Source organism: Conger conger, chromosome 7 (genome assembly GCF_963514075.1).
Source record: "Conger conger chromosome 7, fConCon1.1, whole genome shotgun sequence".
NCBI lineage: Eukaryota > Metazoa > Chordata > Actinopteri > Anguilliformes > Congridae > Conger > Conger conger.
In genome coordinates this window covers 11,112,983-11,139,349 of record NC_083766.1, presented here as the reverse complement: position 1 = coordinate 11,139,349, position 26,367 = coordinate 11,112,983, and the positions used below count along the sequence as shown (strand labels likewise).

The window sequence follows — 26,367 nt, the reverse complement described above, 5'->3', positions numbered from 1 at the left end:
CCCATTCTTCCTGTCTCTCTATACTATACTGTCCAATAAAGCTGAAAATATCCTTTTAAAAAATGTGTGTATGAAACACACACAAATTTCTCAGGAAATTTAATATAATAGCTTGACACCGGGAATGGAAGTTGATTCGATTAGGAGAGAGAGAGAACAAGATCACTGTGATTGAGATGGTGGCAGGTTGGGAGAGAGGCAAGTCAGTCATACCTGTTCTGCTGCTCTTGCTGGAGGAGCTGGGAGGCAATCTTCCTCAGGTCGATGACCTCTTTGAGCTCATCCTCCACCTCTTCCATCAGCTGCTCTTTTTCTAAACTGAGTGGTGAGACAGAAGAGACAAATCTGCCACACCTGTGGTAGACACTTAAGGTATGGTTCTGGCATAATGCCAGGAAAGGACTGTGCTAAACTGCAAGATTTTAAGGAATGTGCTTAGGCTATTAGGCAATTGATAACCTCACTGAGTGCCTTATCTACAGTGCCCTGGGAAAGTGCTTGTCCCTTTCCTGGTTTCCTCTATTATTGCATATTTGTCTCACTGTATATTTTCAGATCTTTAGCGAAAATGTAATATTAGACAAAGGGAACCTGAGAAAACACAAAACACATTGTTAAATAATCATTTAATTTATTTAATGAAAAAAGCTATCAAAAACCTGTATCACCCAAAATGTAATCGCCCCTTAAACGTAATAACTGGTTGCACCACCTTTACCAGCAATAAGTACAACCAACACTTTCTATAATTCTATATCACTATATTCACATCACTGTGGAAGTATTTTGGCCCACTCTTCTTTGCAGAGCTGCGGTAAATTCAGACAAATTGTTAGGTTTTCAAACATAAACTGATTTTTTCACTATATTATTAGTTAGTGTGGTCCACCTTGATTCATTCATATCCAATCAAATGAACTATTTTCATTACCATTTTTTGTTAGAATTTATGTATGCATGCACTTGTGTTTAATGTGCATAAACTACAAAATATTTTAAATGTATTGCTATTGCTTTGTATAATTCTCCTATATGTATAAAATGTAGTTACCACAGTTCTCACCTGGACTCTTTCTCCTTGTCTATGCTGTGGTGTGACTTAAGAACCTTCTCAAATTCCTGAAAAAAAGCACAGAAAGGAATCAATTCCAGCATACTACATCACTATTTCAAAAACGCTTGTGCCATTCGATCCGTTGGAGAAAAAGATTTCACCACAGTATGAGGCCAAGACCAGGGGCACACGCTAAGAGAGAGTGAGTCTGTTTGTCAGGCCACTCAGACAAAGTGAAAAAAAACTGGCCAACTGAAAAGTTGGTCAGCTGAGACGAGCGGAGAGCTGAAAGGCTTCCACTGTGTTCGGTTTTGCTTTCTTTTGTCATTCTTTCATAGTTTGTTTTGCCTGGAACCCCAGAGAGGTAAGGGTGAAGGTGTTTATTTGTTTTTATGGTGGTGTGAGTGTGCTCTTTCCATGTGAAAAATTATGGTGAAAACCTGGAACTGCAGCTCCCCTCTAGATTTTTCCCAGTTTGAACACAGACATATGGGCTAGTGGAGCAAATTCACCACTATCCTTCTTAATGAGTAGATTGCTATCAATTAAGGACTGGCTGGAAAAGCTTAACTTAAGGCTTAATAAACTGCTTAGCTTTATCTGATGCCTTTTTACTTTCAAAAACTTCCAATGGCTTTAGAAGCAGTTATAAATAATCAGGTCTAAAAGTGTCAGCTAAATAATGACCATAAGAGAGAGGAAATGAACGCTCCTCCTCTAAAGGATTTCTAAAGTTTCCTACCTTTAAACATGAAACATAAGCGGTGTTCTGTTGCACAGCCCCCTCTGTCGGCATTGCATCTTCCTCTGGGTTTGGGTCAATATAGTCGTAAGGCTCTTGATCTACAAAGAAAGCATAAGGTTAACTGCCCAGCAAAAACTTTAACCCTATCCACTTGTCTTCAAATTATTGATGAGTTCATATTTATAGAAAACAAAAAACTACCACATAATAAAACCCCTTGCCACCATCATGGTTTACAACCCTGACCTCACCAATGTCATCTTGAACTGCTTCTTGGTGTTGCATAAATGCATTGTTAGGTCATTGCAGTACCAGACTAGTCTAAAACATGGTAAGCTTCTTGTATGGGGTTTCCTACCTAAGGTATAATGTGTCATATTCAGGCGACGGACAGTTTAGGAATATCACTGCATTCGCATAGCAGAATGAATAAGCAGACGTGCATAACATGCAACTTGCCACAGATAAACCTGTAACAGTAATTGTACTGGCTAACAGGGCTCTTTTGAAATATAGTTCAATTTTAAATGTGATGCAGCTTGGTTAGAAAGCATTAGGGTGAGTACTCATTTTTGGAAAGCTTTGGGCATGTTTAATAAAAACATACTCATATATGTGAATAAAACAAACATGAATCTTCGTTACAAAAATAAGTTTTTCTGATCATTCATGTTTCTGGATAAAAAGATATGCAGATGTTTTGTATTTGGAGAGATTTGGGCACAATTGAAAACATCTGGGTGCAGTTTTGGGAAAACTCATGTGGAATTTGAATATCTTTACCAAATTTTGTACACAAGTTTGCATCATGTTCTTGCAAAAATATAAAGTAGTTCTGGGTTGGCCCTTGACATAGAAATTGAGATATTCAGTATTCAGACATATGTATTCATCTGACACCATTCTCTGTAGCCTGTCTGTCTCTGTGGCAGCAAGGGATATAGCACATTCTTTCGCATAGGTTCGCATAGAAATGCAAACAGTACAACAATATATGTGTATTCATTTAACAATGTTTTCTGTAGCTTACCTATCTAGGTGTAAATGCCCTGTCGGTAGCTAGGGATATAGCACATTCTAAAAAAAAGGCTCATCAGAGGTTCCCATGTAAATGCAAACAAGCCACAACACATCCCTTTCATATGTATGACCGTGAAGTGTATTTCAACAGACTACACACACCAGTTGGGAAGAGATATTCTCAGAACAGTCTGTGTTAGTCTCTCCCTTGCGCATTGAATTAAACATGAAAACTCTTAAGAGAAGTTGTCCACATGTTCTTCATCATCCTGCATTTGATTCCACGGAGGAGGGCAAAATATCCGAACAGAAATTTAGGATCTTTTGTGTACACTGTATGTACATGGTCTGAGATAAATCTTTCTGTCTCAAATTTCTGAATGGAACAAGCCTCTAATGTAAGTCTTCAACCATGTGTGCAGTACATAGTTTTTGAGACATTTAAACTTTTATAGGTCTAGTACAAAATAGGGGAAATTGCTCTCTAGGGGGGCAAAGTGGAAAGGGTTAAATTACTACCAAATGTTTCAATTCTAAATATAAAAAGGTTCTTTATGAATCAAATAAAAATCCACAAGGTTTATACTATGAAATAAGAACAGCCTAAGCACTTAGTGGTTTAAATGTCTGTTACAATGAATCTGTACGTGATCGAAAGCAACCTGAACTCTAAATGGTACAGAGTTAAACATGAAACCTTTCTGCAAATTTTAAAATAATAAAATTTTTATTTTTAGTTTATAAATTATTTAAAAAAAGGAAAGGGGCCCTGTGCAAAAGTTTGGGAACCCTTTCGGATTATTATTTTTTACTTTTTAAAAAGAGTAAAAGACCAGACCCAGGTGATTTACTTGTTAGGGCTTCAATGAGTCAGGTGAGCATAATTCCATGGCTAAACTTTTTGTACTGAAGTACCTCCATGCCTTTTAAATTATCCAACTGCAGTGGCTGTTCTGTCTGGTGTTAACAACCATGCATTCCTCCAAACAGTTGTCCAAGGATTTCAGAATGACGATGGTTAATTTCCACCAGGCTACAAAAAACTATTTCAATGTTTCAAACAATCTATTTCCACTGTCAGAAACATTATTAGAAAATGGAAGATAACAGTTGACATAAAGGCAAGGCCTGGAACACCAAGAAAGATTTCAGATAGAATGGATATGTTTGGAGAAAAAAGGGTAAGAGAAGAACACCTTGCCAACTGGAGGCGGATTCATTATGCTTTGGGCTTGTGTGGCAGCTGAGGGCACAGGAAATATTGTGCGAGTGGAAGGAAGAATGGATTCCACCGAATTCTAGAGGCTAATTTCGAAGGTCAGTCCAGACATTGAATTTGAAGGGAGGTTGGGTATTCCAGCAAGACAATGATCCAAAGCATGCCATCAACCATAAAGTTCCTCCAGGAGAGAAGGATGAATGTTTTGGAATGGCAACCACAGTTCCCCAGATTTTAATATTATTGAAAAATCAGTGGAGACATCTCAAACATACTGTACATGCAAGGAGGCTAAAGATTATTTCTGAGCTAACGGTGTTCTGCCAGGGTGAATGGGGAAAAATTCAAAAAGTGAGAACTGAAAGACTCTTAGCTGGTTACGGGAAGTATTTACAAGCTGTTACAGTTGCTCGAGGAGGAGTTACACAAAGTATTAACTGAAAGGGTTCCCAAACTTTTGCAGAGGGCCTTTTTCCTTTTTTTTGTATTTTGAAACTGTAATTTAAAAAAAATAGCAAGTCATCTTGCTTTAAAATGTGAAGATGAACCATTTAGAGGTCTGGTTCACTTAAATATTAATTGTAAAATACTTTTTGACCAGGGGTGGCAAAATTCTTGCACACCACTGTAAATAGAGCAGAACCAGGGTCTAATAAGAAGTTTTGGTCACTTATGGCCATTTGTGGAGCAGAGGCATGCCTCATGCCTTCTCATTTGCTGTGGTGGACATTAGTACTGTGATGGATGTGCCTCTGGTACCTTTGTTGGAGCCCAGCTTGGAGAGCAGTGGATGGGTGTCTACTCGACCTTGGTCCCGCGTGGTCTCTGACACCTGCGAATGGAGGCTGATGGTGTCATCGTCTGAGGGCTGTGGCAAGGGCAGGCAGAAGAACAAGAGGGACAGGTCACTTGATGTGTGTTGGGGTACAACTCCTTGTGCTTTTCTACCTCGAGAATTAGCTAGCTTTCATTTTTATCAAGACTCTCACGCATCATGTGCTTACTTTGGATTTTTTAGAGGTTGTGTAGTGATTGGTAATTTTTTGTGAACCCTAGTGGATGCATGTTTCATCCCTTTATTTAGGCTTAAATAGCTGCCTAAACATTAAAATAACCATTAAATGAAAATATTGGGGAAAAAATCTGAAAAAACCCTGTCATTTAGAGAATAAAGGATAGTCTATGTAAGCACTCTGCTCAATGTGTGGCAAGCCTGTATATCTGTTAAACGAACCGGACAATTGAATGTTTAGGCCCTAGATTCTGACTGCAGACTGGCTGAAGTACAGCATGCCTGCATATACAGACCTCTGTTGTAGACAACCTCTTATCGCCATTGTCACTCCCAATGCCTGAATCAGGCCCATGGTTCTTGCTCGGGTAGAAATCCTCCATGCTAAAAAAGACAGAGAAAATAAAGATTTTCTATGTAATCTTATAAACGTAAGCCACACAGAACACGTGCAAGAACACAGGTAAGTATGGTAGGTCAATTCTGCAAGTTGAAACAGAATTATTTTTAATTTAATTTTCCCTTCCAAATAAGAGGTTTAGATAAACTGGACTTGATTAACCTGTATCTTGATTTGTCATCGTTGATAAGCCACTGACATGGAGAAAAAAAATGCTAAAAGACCAAAAACCTTGACGCGGGGAGGTAAAATACTATCAAAACCGATAGGAATGATGGAAAATGTGGGCGCTTCAAAATTCCAAACATGCTCTTAAATGCAACAAATACCACGATAACCAAGATCCTTGGCAACCGTTCGAAACCTATACTTGCTAAGGAGCTAAATGCTACTTTATAAAAGCGTAAGTATGTTGGCCCCAATTCCATTAGCTCCCCAGAAGAGATGACACCTTAATTTCACTTTATTGGCACCATCTCAAATGAAGCAGAACACCACGGAGTGTATTTTTTTCAGTTGGAGAAAGAAGGTGTATATGTTTTTGAAAAAAATAATCCAAACTGGAGAACAACAAATCACACCTGTCTGTCAGGGGCTGTGGAAGGCAACGCTTGGCCAGAGATAGGAGGTCTGGGGAGTCGGGCTTCTTGTCCATTCTGCAAGCTTGGATGTTCAGATATTTGAATATATGCACTTTACCCTTTAGGCAAATCTGAAGGGTGACAGAGAGAAACATTTGTCAACTCAAACAATACATGAAAATATTTGTTTGTTCATGTACTGCCCAACATGAAGAATCCACACTAGCTGTGAGAACAAATCCTTCCTCTAGATGACACTATTTCTCTAGTTGTGTCAAAACAGGATTACTGGGAATTCCCTTCCTCTAAAATAAAAATAAAAATAATTGCCTGCTCTCTGTTTTAGAGTACACTGAAGACAGAGTACAGGACACACCTGAGCTGGTGGTGATTGCATGGGGTTGTTGTCCAGGACAATAAGCTGCAGCTGCCTCATCCCGCAGTAAATGGGTGGGATCTCTGTGATCTTGTTGCAGGAGAAGTCAAGTCTGACAAGTGGCAGATCAGCTAGCTCTGTGAGGAAAAACAGAAGGTGTGAAGCTTGTTCAGTAAGGTGGGGTGGAGTGAGTGAGAAAGTAGGGAGAATTAGGGTAAGGAGATAATTAGCAAGGTCTGGACTGTGAGAAAGTCAGATGGGGACAAGCGCTAGAAGAATGGAAAGGACTGAGTTGAGCAAGAGAAGAGGGAGAGGGCAGGCCGAGAGGGGGCACAGGACTACGAGTTGGATGCGGGGTGCAGTACTCACCCTCAGGCAACATCTGCAGGCAGTTTCGCCTCATGTTGAGTTCCCGTAGGGCATGTAGCTTTCCAATCTGAGAAGGCAGGACCTGGATCTCATTGCAGCTGATATCCTGAGGATAGTAAGCATCAGGAGCTCAGACCATGGCCTAATTCTGTCACACAGCTCATAGATACAGTATCATAGTGAGCACGGTAGCTATATGTTTGCATTGGTTGGCTCTTCCATTGAAAAAAACTCCATTTTAACCTCAATATCTCACTAGTTTTAACTGGTACAATGGAAACGGGCTCACCAACTACTGACTTTGGTATAGCTACGTGGCGCCATTTCTGTGTTATGGATACCCCTAAAAAATGTGCTTAATTTTTTTTCCTTCACAAAAATGACTCAATTTAAATCCAATGAATCCCAACACAAGACCACTCATTCAGTCGGCAATTAAGAGACACATGTGCACTTTCTAATTTCATGACTGCACATTTTATTAAATTTGAATTCGATCTCAAAATTCTAAATTTGAACAATGAATTTTCCATATACTTAATGCTAACATGAATGAGGCTAATGTTAAGTTCTAAACATTATCGTGTGCAGGTTGTAGCTAAATGACATTACATAGTACACAGCCCCACTGACTGTCTAAAGTGGCAAGCACTCAATTTGTGAAAACGTGTCTGATACAGTAAAGCGAGGGTGGCAATATATCAAATTAATTTTGTATCTGTTGAATTTATCACAATAACAATAACAAAGCACGGCAGTAGCAAGATGTGTGCTGATACCTTGATGGAAAGCAGGCTGACGTTAGTGTTAGGGCTGATCAATTTAAGCTTTCAGCAAATGCAAGCATTTAACTTAAAATGTACTTTTAAACATAGTGATTAATATACACACACACACAAACACACACACATGCATGCACACTCACACACATAAAAATAAACAGCACACCTGACCTCACATTGAAAATCAGTGCTAATATACACTCAATGAGCATTTTATTAGGTATTTATTAGACATTTTTTAGGCTGATCTTCTGCTACTGTAGCCTATCCATCCTGCATACCACTGATGATTAGCTGATTAAAAATAAGTGGTGAGTGGACATATATAAAGAAAAATAGCAACTGACGAATATAGTGCTACGTGGATAAATTCACGTAAATAGCCTTGACATTCCTTATAGAAAAAATTAAGAAAATTCATATGACTTCCCATGTCAGCTGTACTCTGAGGACACAGTACACATAAATAGTCTAACGGCTCGATTTTCTGGCAGGTACATGGTGCGTTGCGACAATGGCAGAAGTATACTCCACAACAGGTACACAATACACAGACTGTGCTCAATTTCTCTCTGCACTCACCAATTCCATGAGGTCCTTGGCTTTGCCAATTTCTTCAGGGATTGAGACCAGTTTGTTGTTGCTCACAACCAGCACTTTAAGTGGAAGACTGAACAAGTACTTTGGCAGTATTGAAAGAAGATTCCGACTACAAAGAAAGAGTAAACAAGGGTAACTGGATAGGTAATGGACTATGGACTATGATGACTATGTATGACTATGATGAGCATGACAATAACTTTTCCATTAGAATACTATCAGAAGTTCCAGGCCTCTTCTCTGCTTCATGCCACACTGGAATCAGCATCCATGGCTTAAAGCTGACAAACTTACAACAGGCTGAAATGTACAGGTTCCTGCAGGGATATATGACTAGTATGATATTTTACTTGATGCAGTCACATGGCACCTCACCCTACAAGCCAACATAGTGAACAATTTTTATTCTATTTAAAATGTACTTTTTGAGAAATAATTTAAGCCCAGCAAAAAAAACAAGAAGATACTGATAACTGACTATTACATTTCAGTTCATAAGACTTCAGTTTCATAATATGCAGAACTCCCAAACATATGTTCATCCTCACCAATGAAAATGCAAAAAAACAAGATGCTACTCAAGTCGGGAGTGAACAGTCATGAACCCAAACGGGTCAACCTATCACATTATTTTGTTTTATAGAGCAAGGCCATGCTAGCCAGGAGGGGAGAGTACAGGTAGCTTCACCGACACTGTGCTGTCAATTGCAAGTTTGAAAGGACCAATAAAATGTTATGTGTTAGCTCCACTCATCATGAAGCCTCCTTCTCCCATCACTAGAGCTACTGCCCCACTGACCTGATGTTCAGGTAGGTTAACATCTGAAGGTTGATGATGCCCTCTGGGATGCATTTTATACAGTTGTGGTACAGGCTTAACGTCTCCAAAGGGGCAAAGAGGCAGACTTCTGGGGGTATTTCTGTGAAACTGTTCCTTGAGAGATCTGCAAGACAAAAAGAGAGTCAGAGGTGAGGTTCATCCATGCACAGTACACATTAGACCCAAAACATGTTGAGCCATTATGTGCTATTATTGTCTCACTGACAACTGTACCACAGTATTTTTCTCAGGAGATCAAGAGCACATGGTAGTTCCACTCAGTGAGGAGTTAATTTAATGTCACAGTTTCTGCATACCAATTTGCAAACTTAAATCCTCCTGTGCCCTGTGAGCTTGACACTGTAAAAATGGAGTGATTCTGAGTACATACTAAATATGGTATGAGAATCATGGTATGAGAATCACATTTCAAATTTCTTTCTCACTGCCAAAGATGGAGGATAAGTTATTCTGTAGGATCTTTAACCCCCGAAAAGGTTGACATTTTACAACAACAAAAAATATTTTGCAATGTCCACGTCTAAATAGAGGACTTCCTTAGGAGTTCCAAGGAATCTCTCATCTGAGTGAATATTTCTGAGGAAGACAGTGAAAAAACCGTTTACAACACAATAGAGGGCATTTTCAGTGATGTTTTTTTCAGTGACCTATTTTATATCGGTGATCTAAATCCATTCTCAAAATATAGCATTATGCTTATTAATAAAGAGCTAGCCTGTTTTTTTAATAATAAATAGCATGTGAAATTATGGCATGTGTTTAACCTGTTGATGGGGGTTGGGTATTTGAAAAAACATCAATCAATGGACCTAAATTAATAATGAGTATACAAGATGGCATTATTTTTATGATCTTCTCCACCTGTTGCTGTCTGAGGATAGCTGCAAGGAGAAGGACGTAAGGACAGACAGGTGGGGGGGAGGGTGACAGGTGTGGGGAAGTGCAAACATTTTTTTTCAGGATAAAAAGTGTCGTGTAATTTAGTAAGCAAAATGCAGTATTTTACACCTCATAAGACCCATCACATCACTTTGTCTTAATGTGTCCTTTTGGAGTGTCCAAATGTCCTTTTAGAAAAATTGTCTAAACATAGATTAGAAAAAACTAAGCAGAATGCTCATTTTTGGTGATATTGCCCTCAAATTTGAAAGGGGTTTTGTTCAGTTTTGTGACTTGGCTCCATTGTGTTTCTAAATGCACAGCCACATCTACAATAATCTGTATCCAGTCAAAAAAAGAAAATCTTTTCAGTAAGAAAAAAACGGAAGAGAGAAGATACCAGAAAATTCTGGAGCCCACTGTATTATGCACTAAGGAAGCGACACCTGACTAATCTGAAACACGTGTGATTTGTCCCAAATGTTATGGCACCCTGACAATCTGCACTTTAATTTCACATCAATTACAAATCTAAAATTGTGGAGTACAGAGCTAAATCAATGAAAAATATGACGGTATGTAACAACCACAGTTTTCAAACAAAATGCAAGACATAGCCTATAGAGAAAGAAATACTTGTAATACAGCATCTAAACTTCACATCTGATGGAAGGGAACAGGAATAGGAATGCATCACTATGCTCACCCACCTCCTCACACACATATAGTGGGCTCCAGAATGATTGGCACCCTTAAGAAAAAAGGCTACATAAAATAAACAACATAGATAATAATATATATGCTCTGCTCAAACATAAAACGATATACTTTTATTTTAATACATTTCTCTCATGTTTCAATGTTTCTTTTATTAAGTAATTTACTTTTTTCAGAAAACCATAGGATTTGCATGTTGTCCGACAGGTAGGAAGATGGTGAGGGAGGCCATAAAGAACCCAGGGTCACAGTTTAAGAATTGCAGATATTGGCTGTCCCAATATCTGCAAGTCCCAAAAAGAACCATAAAATGGCACCTCCACACCAACAAACCTTTTGGTAGTGGAGGCAGTGGATCTCAGCATATGACACAGCTAAGACGGATGACAGAGCAAGCAAACCACCAAACACTGGAAAGTGGCAGGTCCAGAAGGGAGCTCGTAATTTTCAATAAGCTTTCTCACAGAGTTGGCAGGACATGACAACCTTCATCCCACCCTGCTCCAGCCTGCTTTACACTACAGATGAGGATCTGTTCCTGGCTCTCTCACACATTTGGGCAGAGAACCAGGACTCGCTGACAGAGCACCTCATGTGCAAGCGGTACAATACTGAAACTGAAACCAAGATTCACCCCCACATGATCATAAAGACTAGTCCCTGCATTCAAAGGACCACCATACTTTTATGTGTTGCCAAAAGCCCCAAGAGGCATGATAACTTCTCTCTGCTATCATCACAACTCCATCTTATTGGTCTCAGCCAGTCTTGTGGGCCAATACCAGCTGGGGCCTAACATTGTTCCTCAGGTATGTGAAGCAGCAACATTCAATGCAACTCTTGAGGGTGCATGCACACATCCCTGATACAGGCCCATTGGTTCACAATGCCTCTTTGAGAAAGTGGGGCCAATAACACCACACAGAACTGCGGCTAGCATGCATCCTCCTGACGTGAGCTTTGTTTTGATGCTGCTCAAAATAACTTGGCTACTAGTATGCAAGGCCTCTGTCAGACTCAGTTTAAACACTGTTAAGTTAAAACTACATAGGCTTCCAGGTCGGAGTTTAAGGGAACTCCCGCTAAATCAGTGCTCCTATTGGAAATGTGAACTAATCTATGAGGAGGATCAGTATGCATTTGTACACCATCAGCCCCTGGTATGTTCCCTTTGCCTCAACAAACCATCTGCATTACAACATGGCACAGACTTTTCTCCATCTGTCAATGCCTCCAGCACCCTAGAAGGGGCAGACCACCACCAACAGACTCTTCATAAGGGTAGAGCCAGGAGGGTTTCTCACTAAAGAAGTGTTCAGAAGTTTGGATATTTAAAGTGATACTGTCAAGAAAACAGTTGATTTCTGCATGATATGAAGTGAAAATCATATTATCACCACTTGCCCCCAGCATTTGCCTTTGTCTTTATTTAGTCAGCCTGGAATGATCTACCAAGTTCCAAACTTTAAAATGATAATAGATTTTCTATTTCTATTTCATTATAGGTTTTGCCTTTACATAAATACACTCTGTCTCGTATACAAGGGTTCCTGTGGCCTGCAGGGAAGTACATACTGCAGGAAGTGGTTTGGGTGGGCCAAGAGAGGACTATCTTCCTTCTGCGCATACAGCAATGCCCCAGTGCAGCGATGGGTGTGCTGAAGGAGCAAGCGTTTTTCTCATGATGTTAAATTCCTAACTCAATAAAGATCAATAAAGATCCCTTGTGGTCATAAAAGATCCCATGACACGTATCGCAAAGAGCAGGGGGTTCCCCAGTCTGCTTGCCAAATTCTCAACCTGCCACCTAATCATCCCCCAGTTTAATTGACAAAAAAAGTGTTCTTGCCCTCTCCAACTCTTGTGTTGTGAGTATCCAGGGGCGCTTAATAAATATTTCCCAAACAGTGCCGCGGTGGTGCACAGCTAAAGCAACAGACCTTGATGCAGGCATCAGTTCATTGCCGTTGCACACAGAGGACCAGGGTTCACGGCCCGGTCCTGCCAAAGCCGAGCCGGCACACGTGGAGTGGCATAATTGCCTCGCCGCTCCAAGGGTTGGGGAAAGGACTCGGCAGGGGCTGTAGGATCGCCGTACAATAGAGCCCTGATTGTACTCATCTCAGAGTCATGGCCATATATCAGTCGTATTTACTGGAAATCTCAACGCAGCAAAACCTAATGACAAATCCTCCTTGCCAGAACTATGGAATAGGTCCTCACGTTGAGAGACAGACTCTGAATGCAGATAGATCATAAAATCATCTCTAGACCTTTTGCTGGCTATTTTGTGCCAATTGTCCAATTACTTTTGGTCCCCTAAAATGGGGGGACTATGTATAACAACAGCTACAATTCCAACACTGCTCACCTAATATTGTAAATTATGTATGTCTATTTAAAAAAATTAGTGAGCGTTAGTCAGAGCCCCATGACTATTACCCCAGGTTATTACTCACAGCGTTTCTCCCTGCCATGGAAGCTGTGATACTGAAAACATATCACTGGTGTGAGAGCAAATGACTAAACAAAATGGTTCACAGCCTGCAGGGAAGGTCATACATCACAGCCAGGCTTTTTAGACAGTTGCTACCATACTCCCGCAAATCTACAGTATAGAAAGGTTATGCAAACCTGCAGCAAGACAACAATGATATCACATCCTGTTTAAGTGCAAAGAAACCAGAGATTTAATAAGAGCTTTTAAAGACAAACAGTTCCTGCTTTAAGCACTGTAACTCACCCTGAGTCACAACAGTATAAATAGCAAAATAACTTCCTGTCATGACAACTTCTCGTGACTTCTCTAGTTTAGCGCCGTATAACTGAAGTTGCCTTTCTCTACTACCCAAAATGGACTATGATACAAGTATAAAAAACAGCAATTCTTGTTCAATGGTAATTTAAATGTTAACACATACATCATTTGTTCAAATATGCAACCACAAACAAACTACAGTGAACTCTAGAATTAATGGCAACAAACATGTATAAAATAAACAATAAACATAACGGTTCAAATTTACTGCTCAAACATTTGGGGGAAAGTATGTACTTTAATTCTAATAATAATTGATTGGCAACCCTAAAGAATATTTTTTAATAAACCAGCGTCTGTGATGAAAATAGTATTTTTTTATTGATCTCAGTCTCCAGAAACTGAATTGCTGAATTTAACAGATATAAAAATACATTAACATTCAATTTACGTTACAATTGAAAATACCACCAGGCACAGCCAGGGCAATTATCAAACAGTTTCAGAAGTCGCATGCACATATTGCATCAGAGGACGCATGCACCTATTGCCAATGCACAGTGAGAAAGATGGTGAGGGAGAAAAAGAACCCAAGAATCACAGTCTTGCAATATCAAGTACAAAATCTGTTACACACCATATCCATGTTAACAAGCTGTTTGGAAAGATTGCACAAAAGAAGCCCTGACTGAGAGCAACCCATACATTGAAGCAACAAAATTTTGCCAAACATCTTTGGAACGATTGGAATTGTGTGTTGCAGTCAGATGAGACCAAAATCAAACTTTGTGGTCATGCAAACCATTGGCATATTTGGCAACAAAAGACTGCAAACAAGGAAAATCACCTGACACCGACAGTAAAATATGGTGGTGGATCATGTGAAGCTTTCGGGCCATCTTGTTGCTTGTTGTCCTGGGACCCATGTTAAGACCAATGGCATAATGAATTCCACCAGGATATTTTAGCCAAAAAAGATGTTGATACTTCACTGTAGACGGACCTCAATAAAAGAATGGGAAAGAACATTTTTGTATTGTTATAAAAGCTATTTTGTCAGAAGGGCTTGTACAAGTGTGCCACTTCGGATTCAACAAAAACTTATAATTTCATAAAACTGTCCTAAATTTATAATAAAGCATATAGGGTATGTAGGTGGGTTCTGTCAGATAGGTGCCCAATGGGACTAACAAGAACAAGAGGTGTCTCACATAATCGGTACCTGACTGGGTAGACTGCGTTTTTTATATAACAGTATGGGGGACCATTCATAAACTTTCTCTTATTCCTCCTAAACAGTCCACTACACCTCTGAAAACATTAACATTAGAAATAAGAAATGCAGTAGCTGCATCTTGATTCACATTTGATCTGCAGCAGCAAGTTTGAAAGTTTGATCCAAGGTTCTGCGCTGCAAGCCTCTCCATAGGAAATGAATGGAATGCATTGTTTACATGATTCATATGACAGGTCAGGACCACTCGTAAATGTTGTTCCTACTTAAAAAAAATATGAATACGAGAATATTGGCGAATACGTCAAGTTCTCGTTAATCCCTTGCACAATTAATTTCCACACTGTAAAACAAAAAAGTATAGAAAAAATAATCCACACTTTAGCTACATGTGGATTGTTGAGTACAGAGGAAAATCGAGAAGAAAAAAAAAAAAAAAAACTTGTCTTTGTCCCAAACATTATGGAGCTCACTGTAAGTATGACACCTAAGACAACACAAAAACATTTTGTACTAAAATAAGAAGCATGCACACTGACTTAATACAAATTAACCAGAGACATGCATGTAGGCCAGGGGTCGGCAACCCTGGTCCTGGAGAGCCGCAGGGTGTGCTGGCTTTCGTCTCCACCTTTAAATAAGCAACCAATTCAGACCCAAGAAACCAGGTGAGGTGAGTTAACTGTGTAATCAACGGCTTTCATTGATCAATTAATGCCAAGTAACAACGAAAGCCAGCACACCCTGCGGCTCTCCAGGACCATTACATTACATTACATTATTGGCATTTGGCAGACGCTCTTATCCAGAGCGACGTACAACAAAGTGCATACCCATAACCAGGGATAAGTTCGCTGAAAGACCCTAGAGGTAAGTACAATTTCAGGGGTTGCCGACCCCTGATGTAGGCCCTACTCTGCACTTACTTCAATACTTCTTCAACCTCCTGTTTCATTCTAACTCTGTCTCTCTCTTTCTAAACTACTCAGTTTGGCTCTTCCCCATATGTGGACTTCCTGATAGTCTGGAACTGTCTCGGTTCTAAACTGAAATGTGGCATGCTTGCCATGGCCATGCCAACCATGCACGAGTGACCCTGGCTCAACTAACAACAACCCCTGCCTGAGTAGTAAATAGAGAGAGTAGTTCATGACATAATTGCTGGCAATGAGAATGTCAGTTGAGAGGTAAACCCTGTATGCTCCCCCAGTTTCCATTTTAATTCTGTAAGGGTAAAAATCATTGAGTATGGTCCTAAAAATACAGTAACATGTCTGTGGCAGTTCACATCACACTGCTTGTTCCTCATCCTGCTTCCATTTGTTCTATGCTTCTGCTTTTCATGAGGATAAATAAACACTCTTTAAAAACAGTGTATATTTGGACACTATTTTGGGACAAATGTTTCTGGGAGAGAAAATACTGAACTTGCAATAATGGCAACATAGTGGGGAAATAAAGAGAATTTCTTAATCAAAGAATAAGCATGCTCAGACTGAACATATACAATATTAAGGCAAGTTCTCTGCAGCATTAACATTACACTTTGTATTTGTCGATAGGAGGTTCCATAACTGTCAAATATATGGCCTAGGGAGGAGAAATAAAGATCTATTTGGTCTACATAGCTGGTACAGTAGCTTACATTAGGCTAGTGACAAACACTGACATTACTGACAAACTGTGTCAATAAAATAAGCGATAGTTCAGCACTGAAAAGGAAGCGCCGACTTTAAGACGTGGAAATTTACCCTTTCTTAACCCTGGTGTTCGTGTCCCTGTTATTCACCCACTGTTCACAGGTCTGTTGGACCCACAACATTATTGTGTTTTTTAAACAATACAGCCATAACATTTTATGCAAAAATACTTAACAGATGTTGACTTTATCTCAATTACAAGCAATATAGCCATTTACCTCTGCTAGATCATATGTATCAATAAAAGTGCTTGTTTTTTTGTGATAAAATGTGATTTTTGAAATTATAATAAGGCATGGTTGGAAGAAATCATGTTTATCTTGAACAAATATAAATGAAATAAGGTTTTCATCAGTACTGATGTTCATTGCTCTGAACAGAACCAATTGTACATACAATATTTTATCAAAATGATAATGAAGCCCCATTGAACACAAATTCATGCTGGCCTACACACCACGGGAGGGACAGAGATTTACTGTGTGTGTATTGCAATTGTATTTCCTGCACTTGACATAGTATGTGTACTGTGTTTTTCTCTCCTTCTTGGGTCCACACACATTGCAGCGCTTGTTGCTACTGGCTACAACCTAAGATGATGAAAACCCTTCAGGAATTTTATGAACACCTCTCTCTTTCTCACTCACTCTCACTGATGCTCCTGACCCACCCCTATGCAGCATACTCATGAGTACCACATTTTTGCTTTTCCGTGTCGGCCATGAACACAAACTTAGATGTTATGTGTAGTCAACAGCTGAGGTGGGAGCTCTGGCATGTTTTTGCACAGTGTTCTCCCATCACTGGATTCCTTCTCCTGCCCCAGCTTGCGTGAAGTAAAAAAGTTTTTGCATGTGATGATTTAGCCACGGAGAACCTGATGGGACAGCTGCTGATGGGCTGATCCTGGAACTGGCTGAGGGTCAGTCTCATCCTCTTCTTCAAACTCACTATCAGGCTTCTGAATTTATCCTCGTACTCATAAAATTCCACGTTGGAAGAGGCTCCTTCCACACTAGCTTCTCTCTCTTCTAAAATGATTTCTAATTCCCTCTGAGCAGAGATTATTTTTGCCATACTGATTGATTGTGCTAAAGAGCCACACACGCACATTTATTTGTTGTGTCCCTCCCCAAATTTGGGCTAGGGTAGAGTGTGAGAAAATATTGAATGTTTGTAATGTTTTGAAATAACATCACGCAGGTTCTCGCAAGACATTGTGAAGTTTCTCACACTACAGAGGATAAAGAGTGTGGGAGCAGACAGGTTCCAGGTGCTATGTTGAAACCACACATAGGTAGGAGGAAGACAGAGTGAACGTATACAGCAAACCTTTTTGTTACATTTTTACCACGTTTACTTATTTTCACCAACAATTTACACACTTTTATTACTCTTGAGTCCAGTGGACCAAACACTACATACGTGAGATAAATGTCTAGGGGGGTGCACAGTGCGCACTGAATGAAATTGTGAAATATTTGAATGAGCCAAGGCCAATTGAGTCTCAGGTTTAAAAAATGTTTCATTGTATTATTTTTCTATTAGCAAACATGGAAAACGGATCCAAGCAGCACACGAGGGTTAATGCAGCAAAAACCTAAGAACATTTGCAAGCAATTAACAGATAATGCAACTTATTCTAAATCCTTTTTTTTTCCAAGAAGTCAAAGCTTTGGATATTCCAATGTAAGGTTGCCACGTGCAATTGATTTGTTGTTCATCTTCTGGTGACACTTCCACTTGAATAAATGATAAGGCGATTTGCCGTTTAATATTTTCAGGTGTCTAAAATAAAACACAAATGACACAGTATGTTTTAAAAAAATATTTCACTCAGATGACGATTACAACGAGTTCTTTAAAGAACAAAGAGCTGGCACCTCAACTGATAAGCTTTGGCTATTTCGCAAACTGACGACTGCACAGTTCAACAGACTGGTGCTAATATGAGACACCTTTTGTCTTCAGAGGCTGGAGAATAAAATGGAATGGAATGTTAATTGCAATGGAATGTAAATATCAAATTGGCATTTAACGTTCGTCTGATATAGTTAGGATTAATATATAAATGTTTATCCCTCGAGGTACAGTAGGGTTAGTCTACTGTAGTCTACCACGCCAGCAATGAATGGCGGTCAATACAAATTGATGCGCTAACCGTTTTCATTCATGCGATTGTCCTCACTATATGAGAACGTGCAGTAGCCAAAAGAAGACCAAAACAACACTACGGGTGGCCTACCTGTATTCACACAGGCTGTCTGACTAACGATTTGCATTTTACATATCACTTTTAGTGAACAGAAACGGTTGTAAGTAAATAATCTGATCGATATTGGCTCATTTGTTTAAAAGAAGAAAGAAAACTGCGGAACCTGAACCTGGCATGAAATGTAGCCTTGTTCTTGTGTCCTATCCATCTTCAACTTAGTCCAATTTAGTCCTGAAAATTGCAGCATATCACTGCAGTATTCAGAAACTCACCTGCATGTGTTGTATCAGTAAGATCGTAGCTCATTCCGGGGTAATCCCTCAGTTTCCTCCCACTAAGATTCAATATTCCCGAGCACACAGCATCCTCCAAAGCGCGGTCCAGGCTGCGAGCCTTGTGCAGGTGATTCTGATGCTGAAGTATCCCGGGGTTCCAGTGAGGTCCATTCGGGTAATGATGGCTATGCAGACCCGTTATTGCTCCTCCGCCTCCCTGACTCGCCGCCATTTTCATGTGTGAAGTTTTTTTCTTGCAACAACAGAGCCAGACACTACGCCCATGCGCGCAGCCTGACTAAAAAGAAGACTATATTACTGCTACTACTACCATTATCAGGGTTCCAAGAACCAAAGTTTCGAAGGCACCCTATTGGTATTACTGTTTTTAATTTGGAGGACAAATAAAATGCGAATGCCCCATACTTGGTGTTATTATTCCCCCAACTATTGGTGGTGTTATTATTATTTTTATCATTTATTTATTTATTTATTATTATTATGATTATTATTCATTACTATTAAGTGCGAAGGAACTTAATTGTTATTGTTGGTTTTATTATAATTATTTTTTATTTGTATTATTATTATTCCGCAATAGGAGTCTATGGCAGCACCTAAAACAGATTGGTCGCTTATTATGAAACTTTTCACGATGGTCGAGGATTATGCCAAAAAGCCATAACAATAATTTTACATCGATTGCACAAAGAGGGGCGGTATAACAATCGAGCTAGAGCCATGGAACTTGACATGGTGTCTTGTCATGATAAAGAAGTTTGCCATTTGGACCCTCAAGTTCCGCCTCCTTTTCCATCATTTAATTTTTTTTTTAAAACACTAAAAATGCTACTCCAAATATTGGTCAAATCAAGGAAAAGGGGGGTACTAATTACCTGTTTAATTACCTCTATTATCTCTCTCTCTCTCTCTCTCTCTCTCTCTCTCTCTCTCTCTCTCTCTCTCCCTATAATTTATTAAATAGCTTCAGCTAAGTGTTTTGTGCCTTTCTGTTTTTTTGTTTTTTACACTTTGACTTTGGAATTTGGTTTTTGGTTTGGTGGCATTTTTAGTTTAGGTTATGCCCCATTGTCTTGCCCAAATAACACCACCTCTGTATTTGATGGTAGGTATGCATTCCTCTTGTCACTTTGGGTCCCCAAGATACAACCAATATGTGTAATTCTTAAACTGATCTCTGGATTCTTTATGGCCTCCCTCCCCATCTTCCTCACTATCCGTGGGGACAACGTGTACTTCCTAGCAAGTTTGTAACAAGCCCATAGTGGTAGGTGGTATTTTTTTCCTTTTTATCCAACCAGACTTGTGATAAATTGTCATCTGTCTCTTGTATCGACAGTACTTTGGATTTACCCATGCTAATGGATGACCAAAGCATTTTACATGCTACTTGCCTTATTTATTTAACTCTAGTGAAACAGGAAGTGATGGATTATCATTCTGATACTAAATTTAGACAGACTATCTGAATTAAGTAAAATTATATTGCCAGTTTAATTTTGGATTTTATTTACAATAATTGTTAGGGGTGACAATAATTCTGACACTGTTCCCATATGTCTGAACATAAAATATTGATTATTGTATGTGTGGTTTATATATAGCCGATATTCTTAATTTTTATAAGAGTGCCAATATTTCTGGAACCCACTGAATTTCTGCATGTCCAGAACCAACATCTCTGGTGAAAAAACAGATGTACGAATATGAAAACAGATAACTCCTTATCTTTTACAGTGCACCCATAACTGTATTGGTGTGGCTCATTGGAACAGCAATGGCAGAGATAGGCCAAGAAAGGGGTTACAAAATGTGAGCACTTTATTAGGTATTTGTTATTATTAGGTACTTATTTTTTAGACCCAAGTCTTCTGCTGCTGTAGCCTATCCATTTAGAGGTTTGATTCATTATGTGTTCAGATGCTCTTTTGCATACCACTGTTGTAATGTGTGGTTATTTAAGTTACTGTCACCTTCCTGTCAGCTTTGACCAGTCTGGTAATTCTCCTCTGTCTCTTAACAAGGCTTTTCTGTCTGCAGAACTGCTGCTCACTGGATGTTTTTTTGTTCGCACCATTCTCTGCACTAGAGACTGTTGTGCATGAAAACCCAAGGAGATCGGCCGTTTCTGAACCACCCTGTCTGGCACCAACAATCATTTCACGGTCAAAGTCACTTGGATCACATTTCTTGCCCATTCTGATGGGTGATATGAACATTAACTGAAGCCCCTGACTCTTATCTACATGGTTGTATGCATTGCACTGCTGCCACACAATTGGCTGACTAGATAACTGCATGAATAAGGAGGTGTAATAAAGTGCTCAGAGTATGTATATAAAGATTTTTACAGGAGCGGATAGACCAGACCTACCCTCCTTGTAATATTTGCTTTTATTCAGATAGGTAAGTAGAGAGGGTAAGATGACACCAGATGGAGAAGGGATGATTGCTCGGGTGCTATGGCAGGGATCAATACCCCATGCAGGAGAATTCACATATGATTTGAGTTAGCTTTATGGACTGCAAAACATTTCCCCTTAATACCCATCCTTAACATTAAAACCATCAAAACCATCAGTTCAATGTTTTGAACAAGTATTCCTTTTTTCTTCATAAGCACAATTTGGCAAGTTCCATAATCCTCAGACTTATCCTCAGAATTTATAGGCGCTTTGATTAATTAATTCCAGCTTGGTCAGAGCTGAATTTATTTTTCAGAAACCGATCAGTTCCATTTAAATGTTCTTTTAACATTTAACGTCTCAAATGGCTGCTCTCTAAAGTAAAATACATGTTCCTCTTTCACATGTGGTATCAGTTTTCTTAAAGGGCATCTCACACAACTGTCCAAATGACCTTTGAGGTCAAAGACAGATACAGTGGGTATACTAAATATTCACTGCTTTGCATCAAAGTGATTTTTTTGAATGCTTTATTTTGATTAACAGAAAAAAACTGAAAAATACATTTTCTTTTATCCCTCTTTCAAACTCTCAACTAGCTGTGAATAAATATACATTGTTTAATTGTGCTTGAGAATTTCATCAAATTAATGCATCGTTTAAAAAGAGAATAAAAATTCAACAAAAATAAATTGGGACTGTAGCATAGTGGTTAAGGTAAATGACTGGGACACCCAAGGTCGGTGGTTCTAATCCCATGTGTAGCCACAATAAGATCCACACAGCCATTGGGCCCTTGAGCAAGGCCCTTAACCCTGCATTGCTCCAGGGGAGGATTGTCTCCTGCTTAGTCTAATCAACTGTATGTCGCTCTGGATAAGAGTGTCTGCCAAATGCCAATAATGTAATGTAATGGCTCTTGAATAAAATCAGAGAGGTAAGAACCTGTATTTAGAACAAATCAGGTTGCCCTTTAGATAATCCTCTGTGGAAAACTGAGCTACAGCATGTGCACTAACACATTCCACTTCAGTTTCACCATGGCAAAAGACAGGTGTTCTAACAGGATAAGCAAAAGATAATATCTTTCCTTTGACTTATTTATAGTTCTAGATTTCATAATTGCTTCAAATTGTTAAATATGTATTGCAATTACAAACACCTAAATAATATATATAACTTTTATATAACTGGAAATGTTATTCAGAATGATTTATTTTAAACAAATAATCAATACAATAGCTGTCATGAGATTGTGAACTTATTGGAGATGACTGACCATTACTCCATGCAGAATCTTTCAAGATCTTTCATATCTTTTGGACTGTGCTTATAAACTGCCCTCTTTGATTCAAACCGCATTTTGCCAACCGCCAACAGTATTTCTTAATATTAGGTATGCCACCCTGAGATCATTGCCTTGAGGAAAGATCAATTTGAAGACAGTTTTGGGCTTCCTGGCCATACACAACCTGATGTTGGTGTGTGTGACCAAAAGCCTACAATCTTCAGCATTTAAACATTAATAGGAACCAAATGTTATGGTCAGGTAAGACTAAAGTTGAGCTTTTGAAAGAGTATCTGCATGCGCCAGTGGAAAACATACAATAGAACAAATAATATCAAAAACCCCAGAACGTAATCTATCCCTTTAAAGGCATCTACTTCCTGGAAAACAAGATTTTAGCAGATTTTACATCATCGTGTGCCAGCATTCACATTTCTGTGAATTTGCCATTCCCCTCCAAATGAAAATATCCTTTTCACGCAGCGATGTGAATCTTCATTTAATGTCCCCCTCCTCATTCAACAGCGTTTAAATCTCCCCCCGAAAAATCTGTTTCACTCATGTATACTGCATGTCATATCACTTATGTTACAGCTGTTCTTTAAAGGTCCATGGAACTGAATTCAAACTGTAGTTATATTCCCCAAAAGTGACAGTTGGTTGTGTTCTTCGTATTTATTTCATGTTTTTAACCAACTTATAACCATTAAATTGTAATAAGTACTATTACGTTCTTAACCTGTTCAGCAGACCAGACCCAGATGCTTATTGCTTTCTTTTAATCCAGAGGGGGCACTATGCTTAGGCTTCTATTTAGCTTGTCTGCACAAAATTGGCAAGAGCATCATTTACATCATATTTCAAGTAGAAAGGATTTCATGGGTTTTAGTGACCTAGATTGTACCCAGATCACACCCACTGAAACTTTGATGTTTAGCCTAGGGGGAAAACAAGTCAAACTCTCCACAGGTGTTTCCTTTTTCTTTGCAAGAATCATTAAAAAATATTTTGTGGCGATTTGCAAATGTATAAACACAAGTATTAAAACATATCAGCAAATAATTGGCAGATTTCAGTTCCCTAGACCTTTAACTTATACACTGGAAAATGGCGCCTTCTGTAGGTTTCATTTTAGATGTCACTTCACCAAATAAGTTTTCCCAAACAAGTTTTGTGCAGAGAAGATAACTTTCAGAGATCATTTGCCCTAACCAGTTAACTAATAACCTTGGCAACATAGTCTCACATCAACAGGCTTCATTATATGACAGCGTGTTTTATTTTAATGTCATGCAAGAACAAATACTTTGCGTTGCCTTTTAGTTGATGGTTTACTTTTTACAATGTGTGCCTCCATGGGTGCAGCCATTGTTATTGTATAATATATTACAGTTCAGATTTGCCCCAAGTAGGAAGTTCCCCGAGTTCACAAGTAGGAAGTCTGAGTGACTTTGAATAACATTCTGACCTCCTGAGTTGAGGTCATGCGTTTCCAATGTGTTTATGATCCAGGAAGAGAGAGACTAGTGGTATTATAAGAAGAAAAATCAAAGGGTAGTATTCATCATTTATCTGATGATAGTTTCATCAAGCAAATTACTTATTAGGCTCTCTAATAATTATCGGCGAATTGCTATTTCGATGCTGCGGAAAGCATTTCCATTTTCACTCTGTAAAACCTGGTTTTAAGTTTTATTTTTATTTTAAGATGGTAAATGTGCCTATTTACAGTCAGCACTTCATTGGACAGTGACACATTTTTTGTTATATTGGTTCCGCAAAGGATACACTGACAGTGAGGTTGATCAGCTTTAATTTGTGGGTCTTTTCATCCATATTTTACCAAACATAAATATGCTAGGATGTATATGAATAATTGTGGAATTCAGCCAGTAGTGTAATTTCTACCTTTGGATAAGGCCAGTTATTCCATGCTGACCTCTGCCTGTTGGCAGGCCTCAACAGCCATTATATACAATTAATAATTTCAACTGAATCTCACAGATTGGCATTCAAATTTAAAATACAAAAGCAACATTAGATATCCGACATTGGTATTGGTATTGCTGTAAAACTGGAAACTTTCTGACTGCTGTCATTTATTAGCTAATGCTACCATTTTTCTGAAACTATCCTTGTTACCACTGCTGCGGTTAAAACGGTCATGGGTTTCAAAATGAAGCTTGGATGGAGAAAAGCAGCTCATATCCCTCCCCAACCATTGTACACCCCCATAGGGGTGCTAAGAATGTCCATGCCCCCACCCCCAACTGGCCTGCCCTTCAATGCTCAGCCTCGAGAGCGGTTCAGAAATGACTTCACTAAGCCCTGGGGCAGGTTTGCAAGTGTGTGCATGTTTAATTTAATGCTTGGTGTCATTTTGGGTCATTTTGGAGGTTAGCACAGCTGATGAAGGAAGTTCATGAAGTGGTGATACACTTTCAAAGGAAATAATGACAGGAAGTTGGTGAGGCCTGTAACTAAAACTTGGGCCTGAGTTTCCATAAATAGCTACAGGAAGAACCAAATGTACATCTTCTCGAAAGTTTCATTTATTCTTTGAAGAATTTATCAACCCTTTGTGCATGTTGTTGCAGTAACACAGGAGAAGTATGTCATCTTAAAATAGTTGGGAGAATGGTTTTGGTGATTCTATACTTGGTGTAATGATAATTTTGGGTGAGAGATGGGGTGGGTGGTCTGGTCTTTATAATTTTATCAACAGCAGAGCTCTACTCTCTGAATTATTGTATCATATTATATTATTTTGCAAATATGTATCATTACTAGTTTGCTATGATAATTATTTCAATGCTATATATCCTGCGGTGTACCTGTAAACTATAAATACTCACTTTCTTTACATTGTCACAGTTTGACTTGACTTCACGAACAGACTGTCCAAAGCCATAGTCAAAGTGGCTATCCCAACAGAAAGGTACACATTCTATCCATTCTTACTACGATAGCTACTACAGTGGACCAGCCATTCTCACAGCACAGAATTCTAGAGGAGGGAGGCCCCTGTATTCAGATTTTATCTGCGTGATGCAGGAAGTGCCCCAGTCCTATGAGCAATGCCTGCAGATCAGTTTCCTGGTGACTGAACTTTGTCCCCTGACCTTTTCCCATGTAGATGCATTGTGATTTTTACAGCATAGTGCACTGAGCTGAGGTGGCAGTGCTTACAAGTATCAACACAAAAACTGAAAATGTGGACTGTTCAAAATGATCAGCATACAGTACCATGAAAAACTATTTGCCCCCTTCCTGATTTCATCTATTCCATATTTGTCACATTTAATGGTTTCAGATATTTAGACAAAATCTAATATTGGACAAAGAGAAACTAAACACAAAACACATTTCTGTATGTATATCATTTATTTCATGAAAAAAATAATACCCATATCACAAAGATGTTAGATGCTCACCACTGCTGCAGACACCAGTGGATTTGTGTCTGCTCTAGCCTGCCTGGAATTAATTCTGTAACAGTCCATACTCACAAATGTATCAATTCATTGTTTTATTATTTTATTCTTATCTCAAGTCTTCTGAAAGACCAGGAGTCTTCTGGATTTAGGCATGAGCTCCCTGCCCAGGAGAGGAAATATGCTGGTAGCATCTCTCAAAAATATAAGCAGAAGTACTGTACAGTGGGACCCAGCTATCATGACCAGGCAGCTGACGTATGAAACTGAATTTATTTTTCTAATAATGGCAGCTACCTCCTAATGTAATATTATCGAATGCTAGCCAGCCATTCATCTAATGGTTAGCCACCAAAGAAAACCCAGATCACCATGGTAATAACAAATCCATATAGGTCTCCTTTGGGCAGAATTGAACACAGGTTGCCAATGTATCAAAATA

At 39.0% G+C, this 26,367-nt stretch overlaps 1 protein-coding gene across 2 annotated transcripts in view; it reads right to left on the bottom strand.

Moving 5' to 3' along the window:
- Positions 1-19,016, bottom strand: part of LOC133134090 (leucine-rich repeat and calponin homology domain-containing protein 2-like) — a 31,975-nt gene extending 12,959 nt beyond the window's left edge. For both annotated transcript variants that reach the window (XM_061250504.1, XM_061250505.1), the window contains exons 1-11: positions 18,775-19,016; positions 8,958-9,102; positions 8,141-8,267; positions 6,777-6,882; positions 6,408-6,544; positions 6,032-6,162; positions 5,347-5,434; positions 4,798-4,906; positions 1,797-1,897; positions 1,064-1,119; positions 214-318 (exon numbers count right to left, since the gene is read on the bottom strand). In XM_061250504.1, coding sequence (XP_061106488.1) covers positions 214-318; positions 1,064-1,119; positions 1,797-1,897; positions 4,798-4,906; positions 5,347-5,434; positions 6,032-6,162; positions 6,408-6,544; positions 6,777-6,882; positions 8,141-8,267; positions 8,958-9,102; positions 18,775-19,015 — 1,346 coding nt within the window. In that variant the 5' untranslated portion in view covers position 19,016. The remainder of the gene's footprint in view (positions 1-213; positions 319-1,063; positions 1,120-1,796; positions 1,898-4,797; positions 4,907-5,346; positions 5,435-6,031; positions 6,163-6,407; positions 6,545-6,776; positions 6,883-8,140; positions 8,268-8,957; positions 9,103-18,774) is intronic.
- Positions 19,017-26,367: the final 7,351 nt, after the last annotated feature.